Genomic DNA, 12923 nt, shown 5'->3' on the forward strand with positions numbered 1-12923 from the left:
GTGGCTCCCCAACCTTGTCAGCTCCCCAGATGGCACCGCAGGACCCTCCCTCCCTCCCTGCCACAGCAGCTCACCCCCCTCGCCGCAGATCCCTGGCACTCTGGCACAGCGAGAGGCAGGTGAAAGGCAGCCATTCTCACCTGTGCCTGTCCCTCGAGCAGGGTCTCCAGGCTCCTGGCGCTTAACGTCCTCCACTGGGCAAGAGAGAAGGAGTGGAAGAAGGTGAGGAGTGATGCTTCTGAGGCTTGGCTGGAGGACCAGTGCTCGGGGGTCAGAGCTGAGATGAGAGAGACACTCACGGCACGGTGGCGGCTCAGCTCCTTCTCTAGGAATTGGATCGATGTCAGCTGGGTCACACGAGCCCTCCTCGCTCCTTCTGGTTGCCTGTGCACAGGGAAGGGATGGGGGCAGACCTCAGTGAGACAGACCCAAGCCACCTCTTCTCTCTCCAAAGGGACCCCGATGCCCCCGGGTACCGCCCCGGAGCCAAGCAGAGAGCAGAGCTGCCTGCAGAGCTCCTGCCTGCCAGGCACTCAGCCCCACTTCCCCGTCTGCCTCTCCCTTCTGCAAGCAGAGGAAGAAGAGGCTTTCCATCCCTGCTCATCCCCCACCTGCCCGAGAGCCGCCCGCAGCCGTGGGGGCACCTCTCCCCATCCGGGGAGCTGTGTTCCCCCGTACGGCTGCACCTGAGCACCCCTCGGCTTACCCCAGCAGCGTGCCCACCCACAGCTCCTTCACTGCGCGAGAGCTGCAGAAAGAGAGGAGAAACAGCGTCAGGCCCCGCTGCGCCCCAGCCCCTGGGCAGAGGTGGGCGCCTGCACGGCCCTGCCCCGTGGGGAAGGACACAGGGGCAGGACGGAGTCCCGTGGGGCAGGACAGAGGGGCTGCCAAAGTCCCGGCTCCCTCTGTCCTGCCAGAGGAGCTGCTTTCGGCCTTCCCTTCTGCTGACCAAAAGGTGACCAAGGGAAAGATGCCCCCATCCCTCTCGTTCCGGCGGCCTGCATGCCCACCCCTCAGCCCCTAGCCGGCAAACCCAGCCTCCCTCCCTCCCTGCCGGCGTGCTGCCCGCTCCCTGCCCCGGCTCTGCACGGGGGGCAGAGGCCCCTCACAGGATGGCGTGGCCATGGCTGGGAACATCTCCTGCCCCTTGCCAGCCCTGCCCGCAGCTGCCAGACCCGAGAGGACAGGGGCCAGCACCGCACCGCACCACCCAGCCCCGCTGTGGGACGTGGCACCACGACTGACCCGAAAGTGGCAAGGCAGGAGCCGGTGGGCCAGGCGAGGATGAGGGAGGTCCTGTCCTTGCCGCCGCCTTCCTCCTCCTCCTCCTCTTCTTCCTCCCCCGCCGCCTCCTTCCCGCCGCTCAGCACCCACAGCTGGTCCAGGGCCAGGCGGAGCTGTGGGCGCAGGGCGGTGCCGCGTCTGCAGAGAGGAGAGGCAGGCAGGGAGCGGGAGGTGGCCTCCTTGGGGTGCCCCGGGGCAGAGCCCTGTCCCCCCCCTGCCGCTGGGACGGACACTGGTGCGTCCAGCGCCAAGGCCCCGGGCCCTGGGGCTGGTGCCAGGGCCCCCCTGCCCTGCTCCCGGGGCCAGGGATGGGGAAAGGCAGCTGGGGTCTCAGGGCCTTACTGCAACTTGGCCATCACCAGTTCCTCCGGGAGGAGGAGAAGACGCCGCTCGCTCCTCTTGCGGCCCCGGGTCAGCCGCACGTCCGCGCTCAGCACCGGCTCGGCATCGGCGAGAGCCTCCCTGCGGAGCAGAGAGCGGCGGGCATGAGCGATGCTGCCGCTGCGGGGCTGGGCTGCGCACGCGTGTCCCCGAGGCACGGGAGGAGCCCACCTGGAGCCGCAGCAGCAGTTGGCCTGGCCCATCCCGCCCGGGACAGGAGGACCCTCGCCGTGCACCAAGGACACGGCCCAGCCGGCGGCAGCGAGGATGGGAAGCGGGGTGCTGGTGGTGGTGCCGGGGCAGCGCTGCTCGGCCAGACCCTGCCTCCTCCCCGTGCCGCTCCGTGCCAGCACAGCTCCGTCCTGCCGGCACTGGGGGCTGTTGGCTCCAACGGACCAACGTTCCGACCCCAACGGAAACTGGGGGTGGGGCGGGGGGTCTGTTCTCTCTGGTGTGTAAGAATCCAGACCAGCATGAAGTACTGGCATAGCCTAGTGAGGCCAGGAGGGTTTTAAGAGGGAGCAAAATCAGTCCCAAAATGTGACCATATGGTGAGTTCTTGTGGCTGTGGGGAACCGGGCATGGCAACTCGTCGCGTTGCCTTGTCCTGTGCTCGGTCCTGCCTTCCGGTGCTCAACAGCAATGGTCCTCGCTCCTCTGCCAGCAGTTTAGTGGGGAAGCAGCGGCCAGGGTTTCCAGTCAGCAACGATGCGGTGTTGCCATCTGCTTAGCAAGGAGGTCCCTAAGCCACCGAGCCTCGGTCAGGAGTGTGTGCGGCTTTCCCCGGATTCCCCAGGCCCCTGCCGGGGACATCCACCGTCAGTCCCACCCTCTGTCCGCAGGTCTCCTGGGCCACTGCCATGAGGATGACAAGGGCATCTTTCCTCTTTCCAACATGGCACGGCTACCTCTTGTTAGGGGACAGGGAGAGAGGATGGACCCTGGGGACAGAGCCCAGAGACGCAGCTTCCCCAGAACTCCAGCTTTATCTTTTGTCCTTAACTCCGGCTTTTCAGTGCCGGCTCAGTGTTTTGTGCTCCCTGCACGGCTCAGGGGCATCCCGTGTTTGCTGCACCACATCCCATGAGAGAGCCTCTCTTCTCTGCCCATCCCAGCCAGGCCTCTCGCATCTACAGGACAACAGACTCTCTAGATGCGGCTGTAGTTCATGAGCTCGTTAGGGAAGAAAACAAACAAACACGGCAAACACGGGCTCCATCCCCTTTGCAGGGACTCGTCTCACACGTGAATTCTCTCTTCACCACTTAACCCATGGGGTTTCTAACTCACAAGTTCTCTAACTCACAGCTCCCAACGTGCAACTCCTGCACCTGTGTACTGGTTTTTGCTGGGATAAATTTCCTCACAGTAGCTTGGATGGGGCTGGGTTTTGGGTTTGTGCTGAAAGGAGAGACTGAGTTTTGTGCTGTACTCTATGATCCAGAAGTTAGTCTCTATGGTCCGGAAGTCCTCCAACAATGGTGGCCGACCTCCGGACCACAGAGACTAATTTTAGGATCCTAGAGGGCTGAGTTCCCTTGTGCCGTCTGTTACCCGGAAGTCAGTCTCTGTGGTTCTGGAGTCCTCCAACAGTGCTGGAGGCTCCGGCTGTGATTTTTTTTTGTTTTAAGTGGTGGATTTCAGTCTGAACCCCTTGTGTCCTGTATGTCTTTTTGTTTCGTTTGTGGGGTTTTGGGCTGTAGGGTGTTTGTATTCGCTGTTCTGTGTGGTGGCTGTTTCAGTTGTGGGATGGGTTGGGTTTGTGGCAGCGTGTGTTTGGTTTCTGTCATATTTGTTTTCTTGGTTGTGTCCGTTTCTGTTTGTGATTGGTTTGGATGGGGTGGGTGGGGCTGCTGATGTCTGAGGGTGTTTGGGGAGGGGTGTGTGTTGGGGAGAATTTTTGCATGTAATTTGCATAATTGATTGATTCGCATAATGAGAAGTCAGTGAGTATTCTACCTGGGAGTAATGACTGGTTGCAATAATGTGTGGTGATGATTAGTCTCGTCAGAGATTACTTCCATTTATGGTCGTAATCCCTGTGTATATATGTGCTGTAAGAAAAAAATTAAAAATAACAAATCTGGTGCAGCAGTAGAAAATGGCACACTCCCTGGAGTAATTTTCTTTTAATTAATTTATTTATTTATTTGTTATTTGTATTACAGAATCCACCTGTAATTTAGTCAAGCACCGCGGATGGAGCAGCAAGAACTCTTTTCTTGTTGTGTCTTCTTGTCAGCGGTTTGCTGGTGCTGTTGCGTTTAAAACCCCGTAGCTTTGGGGAGGACTCTCCCAGCCTTGTCCTGCAGCGAGGAGGCCTTGACAGCGGAGCCGGGCTCTGGTCTCCATCTGCTCCACCGCTCCTGCAGGTGTTGGCATTCGGCCGACGGCGATGTCTTACTGACCGCTTCTCCTTTCTTTGCCCCCAGCCGATGTGAGGGTGACCCAGAAAAGCTTCAGCTTTGCCCGCAGTTCCGTTTGCCCTTTTCCTTTGTGTCTGCTGCAGAGGGCAGCGAGGCAGTGAAGGTAAAACACAGCTGTTTGGCTCAGCATCCGTGAGACCCTGTACAGCCCAGGGACACGGAGACTGCGGTAGGCAGGGAGGGCAGGCAGGGGGCTGGTGCATCTGTGTGGTACTTGTCAGGCCCTGGTAGCTATAGGCAGTTGCAGAGGTTGGGGTTGTTTTTCTCCTGGGGTGTGGGAACAGTTTCCATCTGTGACAGAAACCCAGCGCCCCTCCCTTGCAGTGACAAGCATTCTCCTTCTCATCAGCTCTGCAGTGGTGCTCTCAAACCGGCAGCTGCTTACAGACAGAATGCAGGAGATTCCATGGACGAGGTCATGCGAGAACTGCAGGTAAGAAAGGCTCTACTTACTGCACTCCTCCCAAGTGCTTAGCAGCTCTGCTCTTTTTTCCCTCAGGGAAAGCAGAGCCTGTGGCAAAGGGTGAACTTTGCAGGCGTGGAAAGATTGGCCTTATGCTGGTGACAGCATGGGGTTTGTGTGCTGCTGGTGTCTAGGTGGGAAGGGGTGAGGTGGTGACCCTCTGAAGAGCCCACGCTGCCCTAGACCGACTGTGAAAGAACCACAGCAGAGTGCAGCTGTTGCTCTTGTGCTTCTCAGCAGTTCCTTGTCCTGCTCTTTTCCCAAGCTTTGACCTGCAGAAGAAGAATGAGAATTTGTCGGATAAAGAGGAGTGCTGCCCTGAAGAGAAGCCCCCATCTGCCTAAGGCCCGGACCCTCAGTCTGTTTTTTCCCTTGCTCTAGATGTCTGGGGCTAGTTAGAGCTGGCCTCCAGAGAGGAAAGTGATTTTTCTCGTGCCCTGAGAGCTCTGGGGACGGGCAGCTGGGCCTCTCCCCTTCTCGTGGGAGACTGTCTGGGCATGACCTTCCTTGGCTCAGCCCTAGCCACGGCACATCCCGTTCAAGGAAAGGGCGAGAGTATCCACGTGGTTGCTGGTTACTGCACACTTCTTCAAGGCACAGCTTGCCAGGAGAGCTAAGCCACTCTTGGACCTGCAGGGAAGGGTCCTGCCCAGATGCTTTAATGGTACCTACTGGAGAAAACTAATGCTAAAGAATGTTTTTACAAAGCTTTGAGCTTGCATCCTTCCTGCACTTCTGTTACAAGGCAGTCCCGTTACCATACCGTGCAAGTCCAGCTGCCAGCCCCCTCCATTGCTTTCCCAGCCTAGCCTGTGCTGCCTCTCTGTCCACCCCTGTGATCTCTGCTGCAGAGTTTCTTTGGGTTTCCTTCCCCGTTCTGTTACAGAGCAGCCAGATCCAGTAGACGTCTGACCACAGGGGATTTCTCCTTTCAGGTCTGCTAGAGCTGAATGAGGTGGACTCGCACAGCCAGGAGGCTTGTCCTATCCCAGCCTGATGGATGTGGCTGCTGCTGTTCCCATGCGTGTGTTCAAGAGACTTACGCGGCATTCCAAAGAGCCAGCTACACAGACACACCCACAGACTTACACAGTTAATGTCAACGGCAAAACAGGTTGACAGAGGCAGAGCAATGTCTTTACCAGCACCCATGTGTATGTAACCACCACTTACATATACATGAACGCAGTCCAGTCCTGTTCTGCCTTTCCAGATGGTCAGGACTGGATGTTCACTAGTGAAACAACACCATGTTGGGCTGATCTGAGAGCCACGGCCAACTGTAAAACCCTTCTCCCCTGTTCCGCTAAGGGACAGTGCTAACAATTAAAAAAGCCGACACTCTTTTGCAGCTTCTCCATTGTGTTTTTGTTTGTCTCCTTCCCAAGCTCCTTGTGTCCCAAAGACAGATCCTCTTTGTGACCCAGCCCAAGCAGAGAAATGGACTGTGGCACCAAAGGCACTGGGGTCTGGCGGTGTCTAACGGGTTTGGTGGGACCGTTCGGGTGACGCTGGCATGCTTACCCGTGACCTCGGCTCACTGATACTGTGTCTTCCTCAACCACAGCCATCAGCACCTCGCTGCTGAGGATTGCCTGTCCGCAGCCTGCTGGGAGCAGGAAATCCAGGCTGTTACCCATTTTTCTTCCCCCCAGAGAGTCTCTCCGAGTCTGGCCTGAGCCCTGGCTCCAGTACGGAGGACCGGACAGAAGGACGGAACATCATCACGTCCAGAGAGGTGGTGGCAGCAGGAGCCGAGGTACCTAAGGGCTGCCTTTGGGAAGGCCTTTGCTCAGCTGGCAGGGGTCAGGCACGAAGTGTCTCTCTGGGCTCCGAGGTGACTCCTGCCAGCAGCTGTCTGCCTTGTTCAGGACCGTGAGCTTGCATGGAGTTCCTTTGGTTTGCTAGGAGTGTGGGAAAAGCCATTAGAGGAGGAGCGGCTCCTTGTGCCCCTTCGCCCCGGCCCGCTGCGTCCCCCCGCCCTGGGCGTGCCCCCTGCGCATCACAAGGTGCCATTGTGGCTCCCACAGCCACCCTGGCCACGGCCACCAGCGTCTCCCAGTGCAGCGCTGTGCTGGCACAGGCAGCGCCGGGGAGAGCCGGGCTCTGACCAGAGCAGCACTGCCCCGGCACAGGGGCATCGCTTCCCAGCCTCGGAAGGCCTTGCGGGGCCTTGCCCTTCCCCTTGCTGAGCGCTTCCACAGCACGACGGTTTGCCTGGCTGGGGCGGGATGGGCCAGCTGAGCTGCTGCTTCTCCCGGTGCGTGCCCGCTCCGTCTCTGTGGCCCCCAGGCACGGACGGTTCCGACGGAGCCGCGCGTCTCACGCCCGCAACTGTGTCCTTCACAGGGACGGCTCTGGTGGCAGCCAGCTGGGTGCCCTCGTGTCCCGACGGCATCCCGAGCTCCTCCGCAGCCAGCATGTGGAGGTGACCCGGCGTGGGAGGACAAGGAGGAGAGACCTCCTGCTTTTCCAGGACTGCCTTGCTATTGCCAAGTTCAGGTAAGAAGAGAAGATGGCAGTGCGGTTTCTTCCCAACTCCTGCCTGCGATACCAGCCCTCAGGAGACATCTTGCAGAGCCCTCCCAGGCTTGCCTTAGGTGCAGTGTCCAAGAAAGTCCCAGGGACGCTTCCTCAGTAGGGCCAGGCGGTCAGAAAGCAGGGCTATAAGAGTCAGGATGTCTCCCCGGCAGGGATGGTGCCGATATGTGTGACCTGCGACTCTGGGCCGCCCTTCCCAGGGCTCGCTCTGGGTTCAATGGCTCTCCCAGGGAGGATTGCCGTAGTTGCCCCCAGAAGGCAACCTCAGCGTCAGGCCCTGCTCTTCCTGGTTGCAGGTGTGGCAGCAGCTTCTGGCTGGAGCACAGGGTGCGTCTCAGCGAGCTGTGGGTGCTGTGCAGCGAGAAGGCAGCGTGCAGGAGTGCACAAGAAGATGCCGCGTTGGGCCTGGACTGCAGCAGTACCCTCATCCTTGTCTGGCCCACCAGCCTCTGCGTGGTCACTTTTGGGTGAGTGGCGGTGACGTGTCCCACAGGCGTTGGGCTGTCTGGCCCAGTGCTCGCCTTCGGACCCCAGCTGGCTCCTCAGGCTCTCCTCAGGGGGTGGGGAGGGAAAGCAGAGGCACCGCTCTGTTTTTGCAGAGGGACCAGGTTGTTTTCTGAGCTGACCCTCTCCCCTCTGGAGACGGCCCGTGCACCAGGTGTGTGCGGGGGGTGTGTGTAGACAGTCGATCCCATTTGGTGCCAGGAAACCCCAGGCACAGTTCTGGCAGAGCTGGGCTGTCGCTCCCCGCTCCAGAGAAGCCCCGTGTCTGCAACAGTGCCCCTCAGCCCAGGGCCATCCCAAAGGCTGTAGAGCTGCAGGATCGAAAGGGACTCCTGGAGAGAAGAGGCTCGGTGACGAGCAGACCTTTCTTGGTTTTGACTTGCTCCACTTAGGACGAGAGGAAATGGCCTCAGGTTGCATCAGGAGAGGTTTAGATTGGATATTAGAAAAAAATTCCTTAATGAAAGGGTGGCCAAGCATTGGAACAGGCTGCCCAGAGAGGTGGTGGCCTCACCATCCCTGGAGGAGTTCAAAAAATGTGTAGACGTGGCACTTTGGGACATGGTTTAGTAGGCATGGAGGTGTTGGGTTGACGGTGGGACGAGATGATCTTAGAGGTCTTTTCCAAGCTAAATGATTCTAGGATTCTATGATTCTTCATCTGTCCAAAGAGAGCAGAAAGACTTGCTTTTTCCTACTCCCCCTGATCGGCCCCTGTCAGTCCCTGAACTCCTGGGCACAGTGGGAGCCTCTTTTGGGGAAGGCCCAAGAACAAGGGGAAAGTGGCTTTTTGGACAGGTCTTCCTGGTGTCAGAGTGGCATGAGGTCCTGGGACTTGCCTCCAGCCCCCCAGCCCCCCTTCCCGGATGATCGGGGGAGGACAGCCCTGCTGTCCGTGTACTCCAGCTGCTGGGACTGCAGCACAGCTGCAGGCAGGCGCGGGGAGGGGAAGGGGCCCCGGGGGGGGGGGGGGGAGCAGAGGCATCAGCCTCATGTCTTCTGCTTCTGCTAGAAAAACGCTTCACACCTTGAGAAGCAAACCTGGTCCCAGAGGTCTGGGTTTTCCTGCTGGGGAAAACAGCATAACACCTAGGTTGTGGCAGCAGGGTGTGATACTGGTTCTCCTTTCTTCTGCAGCTCCCGGGAGATGAAAGAGCTCTGGCTGGACGCCATCCTCAGGTAAGCCCCGTTGGAGTAGCAAACCTGGCGTCAATGTGGCAGTCGGTGGGGTGCTCCGGCTGCAGCTGAAAGGCAGCTCGAGAGTTGGGGGAGAGGTGCAGGCACTGCCGGGGCAGCTGCAGGGCAGCGCTGGCCGAGTTGCTCAGCCTTGCACGGGTAAAGTAATGCCAAGCCAATCCGGCTGTCGTCACTTGCGCCTTTTGTGCCTGCACTTCTTCTTTGGTTGTTTTGATGTAAATGGCGCTGGACAGGCTAGCAGGGGAGAGAGCAAAGCCGGGTTCAGTGGTACAGGCTCTTCCTTTGTCCATTCCCTGTGCACAGGCAAAGGAAAGGAGCCCAGGAAACGCGAGTGACCACGTTGCCCTCTATTAATTTCCTCGTGAAGGTCTTGGGCCTCTGTAGATCTGTAAGTGTCTCTGTTGCTCCAGCTGGGTCAAGAGAGTGACTCTGCTTTCTAGCAGAGACCATCAGAGGAGTTTCTCCCACTTGGCCTTTGTTCTCTTGTCTAGCCGGTGACGTTAACTGCCAAGACCATCGAGACTTTGGTTCGGTGCCAGGCAAAAGTAAGCAGCTGCTACATTTCTCCACCTTGGCATTGTGTATGGGTGGGAGAGGCCTTAGGAGAGTGGGGTCAGCTTTTCTGGGATGGGAAGCCATCCAAACATGGGCCTCTTTCTCCCTGGAGGAGTTTGGGCAATAATCGCCAGTGCCGGGGCGGAGAGCACGGAGGGGTATCCTGTGTCCCCTGTGCTCCACTCAGATGACTGGTGCCCAGCTATGGCTTTTCTGGACCACACAGCAGCCGAGGAGGGTGCTGGGGCAGTGCCCCGTGGGGCAGGTCCCAAGCGCTGGGTGCAGCACGAGCCTTTGGAGCGAACACCCCTGTGGGGCACAGAGCCTGCGACTCCCTCCTCAGGGGCAGGGCCCCGAACTGCGAGTCTGAAATACTGGGTGTGGGGGGTTAGAGGCGAGCGTCTTCATTTATCTGTGGGGAGAAGGACTACCACTTACATACGGCAAGTAATCTGGGATGGATTTTTTTTTCCTCCCGCCTGCCAGAGGACCCCACATCGGCGTCCTCGGACTCAAAGGCACAGAGAAGTCCACAGAAGAGCCCTGGCCAAGCAGCAAGCACAGAAGCAGCTGGAGCCAAAAGCGCCTGAGCCTGAGGACGGCAGAGAGCGCGCTGATGTGCAGACAGGTAGGATGCTGTGAAGGTTTTAATTTGATGTCCCAACTCAAAGCCCGTGGATCCAGACGCACCTCGAACAGGCAATTCATGGTGCAGGCGGGAGCGTCCCCGCGGGCTGGGGTTCCCTGAGCGTTGCCCTCAGAACATCCTGGAACTCATCGCCTTGAACATTAACAAACAGGGCGAATTAGGGTGGCCTTTTCCAGCGGTTAGTTGACCTTTCTTCAGGTTTCAGTGCACATCCTGGCACAGAAGCCAGGGCTTCTTTCTTTGGTCTTCCCAGATGCTCCTCAGACGTGGCCTGAGGTTTGTGAACAGTGCTGCTGCTGGGGCCCCGCTGAGCCTGCTGCTCTGCTGCCCAGCTGCACAGAGGCTTGTCTCCATTGGCATAGCGTTTCACCCAGAACGAGGTGGTCTGCTGTGGAAGTTTTGGCCTCTTACCGCCTGACTAATGCAGATTGTCTTGTGTTCTCTATAGTCCTTCTTGTCTGAGCAAGGTCTCAGCTCTCCCAAAGGAGACAGGTACCATTCAGACCAAGTGCCCGCATTTCAGATGTGCTGTTACCTCCAGGGCTCTCTGGCAGGGTGGGAAGAGAGCGGGCATGCTCTTCACGGTGAGACCCAGTGGTCTGGCCTGCGCCGTCTGACAGCTGCTGAGTGACACCTGCTGCCAGCAGTCCTTCCCAAGGAGGGCAGCAGGGGTGGCAGAGCGCATGGCATCGGAGGGCCGACAGATCAAAACAATGTCCCTCTGCAGTTGGGGTGTAGGTTTTTGCCGTTTGATGTCACAGGAGTCATTTTGCTGCACAGTCTTGGCACGTAGTTTGTCCTCCTGAATCATGAGGCAGAGTCACGACTTTTAAAGCTCGCCCGACCCCAACACGTGTCATTCCTTCTGCCTTTGCTTTCCAGAGCTGCATTCAGATGAGCCTGGGGACTGGGCTGGTGTAAAGGCAGAGCTGGTAGGTCAGGCAGACGTGCCTCTTGAGCGACCACCCTCTTTGCTCTCCAGCCTGGCAGAAGGAGGAGGAGCCGTGGCCAGGCAAGCCGAAGAAGGAGAGGTATGAGGCAAAGCCGGGCTCACAAACCCTGTAGCAAAACAACCCCTATCTGCAGTCAGTTTCTGAGGCAGAACCGAGGCAGAAGACTGCTTTCTTTGAAGCAGTCATGCTCTGGTGACTCTGCCTCATTAGGCATCTGATCAAGAGGACAAGCCTGAGAGCAATTTTCTTCTGTACCTTGTACAGTTGTCAGTCACGCAGTTAGCTTAGCCATGTGCATGACGATAACGCCCTAAGTGAATACTCGCAAGGCTCTGAAATACAAAAAGCATGCTCCTGCCTTATAGCCTAAGTAGTAGCACACATGCACCCATGATTTCCAAGGAGTCAGTGGACGATATGAGTAATTCCCAACCAGCAGTCAGCAGAAAAGGCAAGCCTTTCTTACTCATTCCTACTCAACCTTATACATTTGGTTTTTCAATCTTGCCTCATAAGGATATAACAGGATATCCTGTTTGTTCTAACAAAGAGGGTAGAAAATACGAATGCTGGGAAGTGCAGAACATCCTGGACCACCTTCCGCTTGCCCCAAGGCTGTCTGTCATCTTTATCTGCAATCCCAATAAAGCCACACGTCTGGAGATCAGGGCATGCTAAGGCAGCAGGAAAGGCTTAGGTTGGCCAGTCACAAGACACTTGCTTTTCAGCCTTACCAAAAAGAAAACGGGTACGTCGAGGAAGACGTTCCCCTCTAGCCCGTGGGGGTGTTGCTACTGCACAGGTTGAGTGTGAGGCTGCTTTCCAGCACTTTCTCCTAGGAATGTTTTTTGCAGCCATAGAGGCTGGAGGGACCAGGTGCTGCACATACTGATGTCCTCCATCGTTACGTTGTTTGCCGAGTCATTCTTCCAGATCAGAGAGGTAACAGCTAAAGCCTGAATGTTTTACAGTCAGCATTGCCTTGGCAGGAACCTTGTGAACGCCAGCAGACGCAACCGCCGCAGGCACAGGAGGAGACCTCCGAGAAGGCGGCAGCTTGGGCGTTTGCTCAGCGGGTCTTGGCTGAGCTTGTTGACTCGCTCTTGAACAGCCTTTGCGAGAGCGACTGTTCTCACGACCCCACTGAGAGAGGTTTGTACTCTTTTTCTTTTTCTTTTCATATGTGAATGTAGCAATGTAACAGGCAGAACAGCCATAAACCAGACTTGACAGCCCTGTTCCCTAGCATTACGTGCTGAAAGGAACCTTTGTTTATCCCTTTCCAATTGTAGCTAGGCAGGTTGCTGCTTTTGGACCAATGTCAGTTGGAAAATGAACATTTCTGCTCATCAGTAGTTGTTTGGTTTGTTTTTTGTTTCCCGAGAAGAGCTGCTTCTGCATTCCCGTGAATTCAGCAACTGGCTAGCAGAAGCAGACCATGGAACGGGAGATTTCTATCATAATACCTGTATTTTGGCAGGCCAGACCTGCAAAATGGTCTTTCTGTACCCTTGTTAAGGGTTACCAGAGCAGCTCCAAGTTACTGGTGTTGAACTGAGGAAGCATTTTTGAGGTTGAAGGGGCTCTGGCCCAGCTCCATAAAGGGGGGAACCTCAGCAAATAGGCAGGACTTACAGACGGCTACCGTCTCCTGAGAGATTTCATCTGGCTCTTCCAAAGGGAGTGTCTTTTACGGAGGGTGGTCATCCTTTCATGTTTGTAGGAAAATGAAAATTACTCCCAAGGTGCTGCCCTTCCTCCTTAACCCAAAACCACTTTTTTTTGCTTTCTTCTTGTGAAGCTATTGAGACCGACTTCCTTCCATGGCTGATGGCAGAAGTGGAGAAAACATTGGAGGAGAAGGCTCTGGGGAGGGCAGAGCTTGGCTGCAAGTCCCCAGACCCTGAAATATAAGCTCTTCTGTGCGATATTCTGGGTTGTTGGTTGTTTTTTTTTTCCACTGAGTCACA

General features: G+C 57.0%; 1 protein-coding gene across 1 annotated transcript in view; it reads left to right on the forward strand.

The window, feature by feature from the left end:
• Positions 1-12923, forward strand: part of LOC140645735 (E3 ubiquitin-protein ligase RBBP6-like) — a 63932-nt gene that overhangs the window by 21163 nt on the left and 29846 nt on the right. The window contains 8 exon segments of the mRNA XM_072849201.1: positions 4098-4194; positions 4441-4524; positions 5943-6040; positions 6847-7056; positions 7392-7562; positions 8737-8778; positions 9838-9979; positions 11943-12105. Of these exon segments, the coding sequence (XP_072705302.1) occupies positions 4098-4194; positions 4441-4524; positions 5943-6040; positions 6847-7056; positions 7392-7562; positions 8737-8778; positions 9838-9979; positions 11943-12105 (1007 nt within the window).

The sequence above is a fragment of the Ciconia boyciana genome, unplaced genomic scaffold (genome assembly GCF_034638445.1).
Source record: "Ciconia boyciana unplaced genomic scaffold, ASM3463844v1 HiC_scaffold_37, whole genome shotgun sequence".
NCBI lineage: Eukaryota > Metazoa > Chordata > Aves > Ciconiiformes > Ciconiidae > Ciconia > Ciconia boyciana.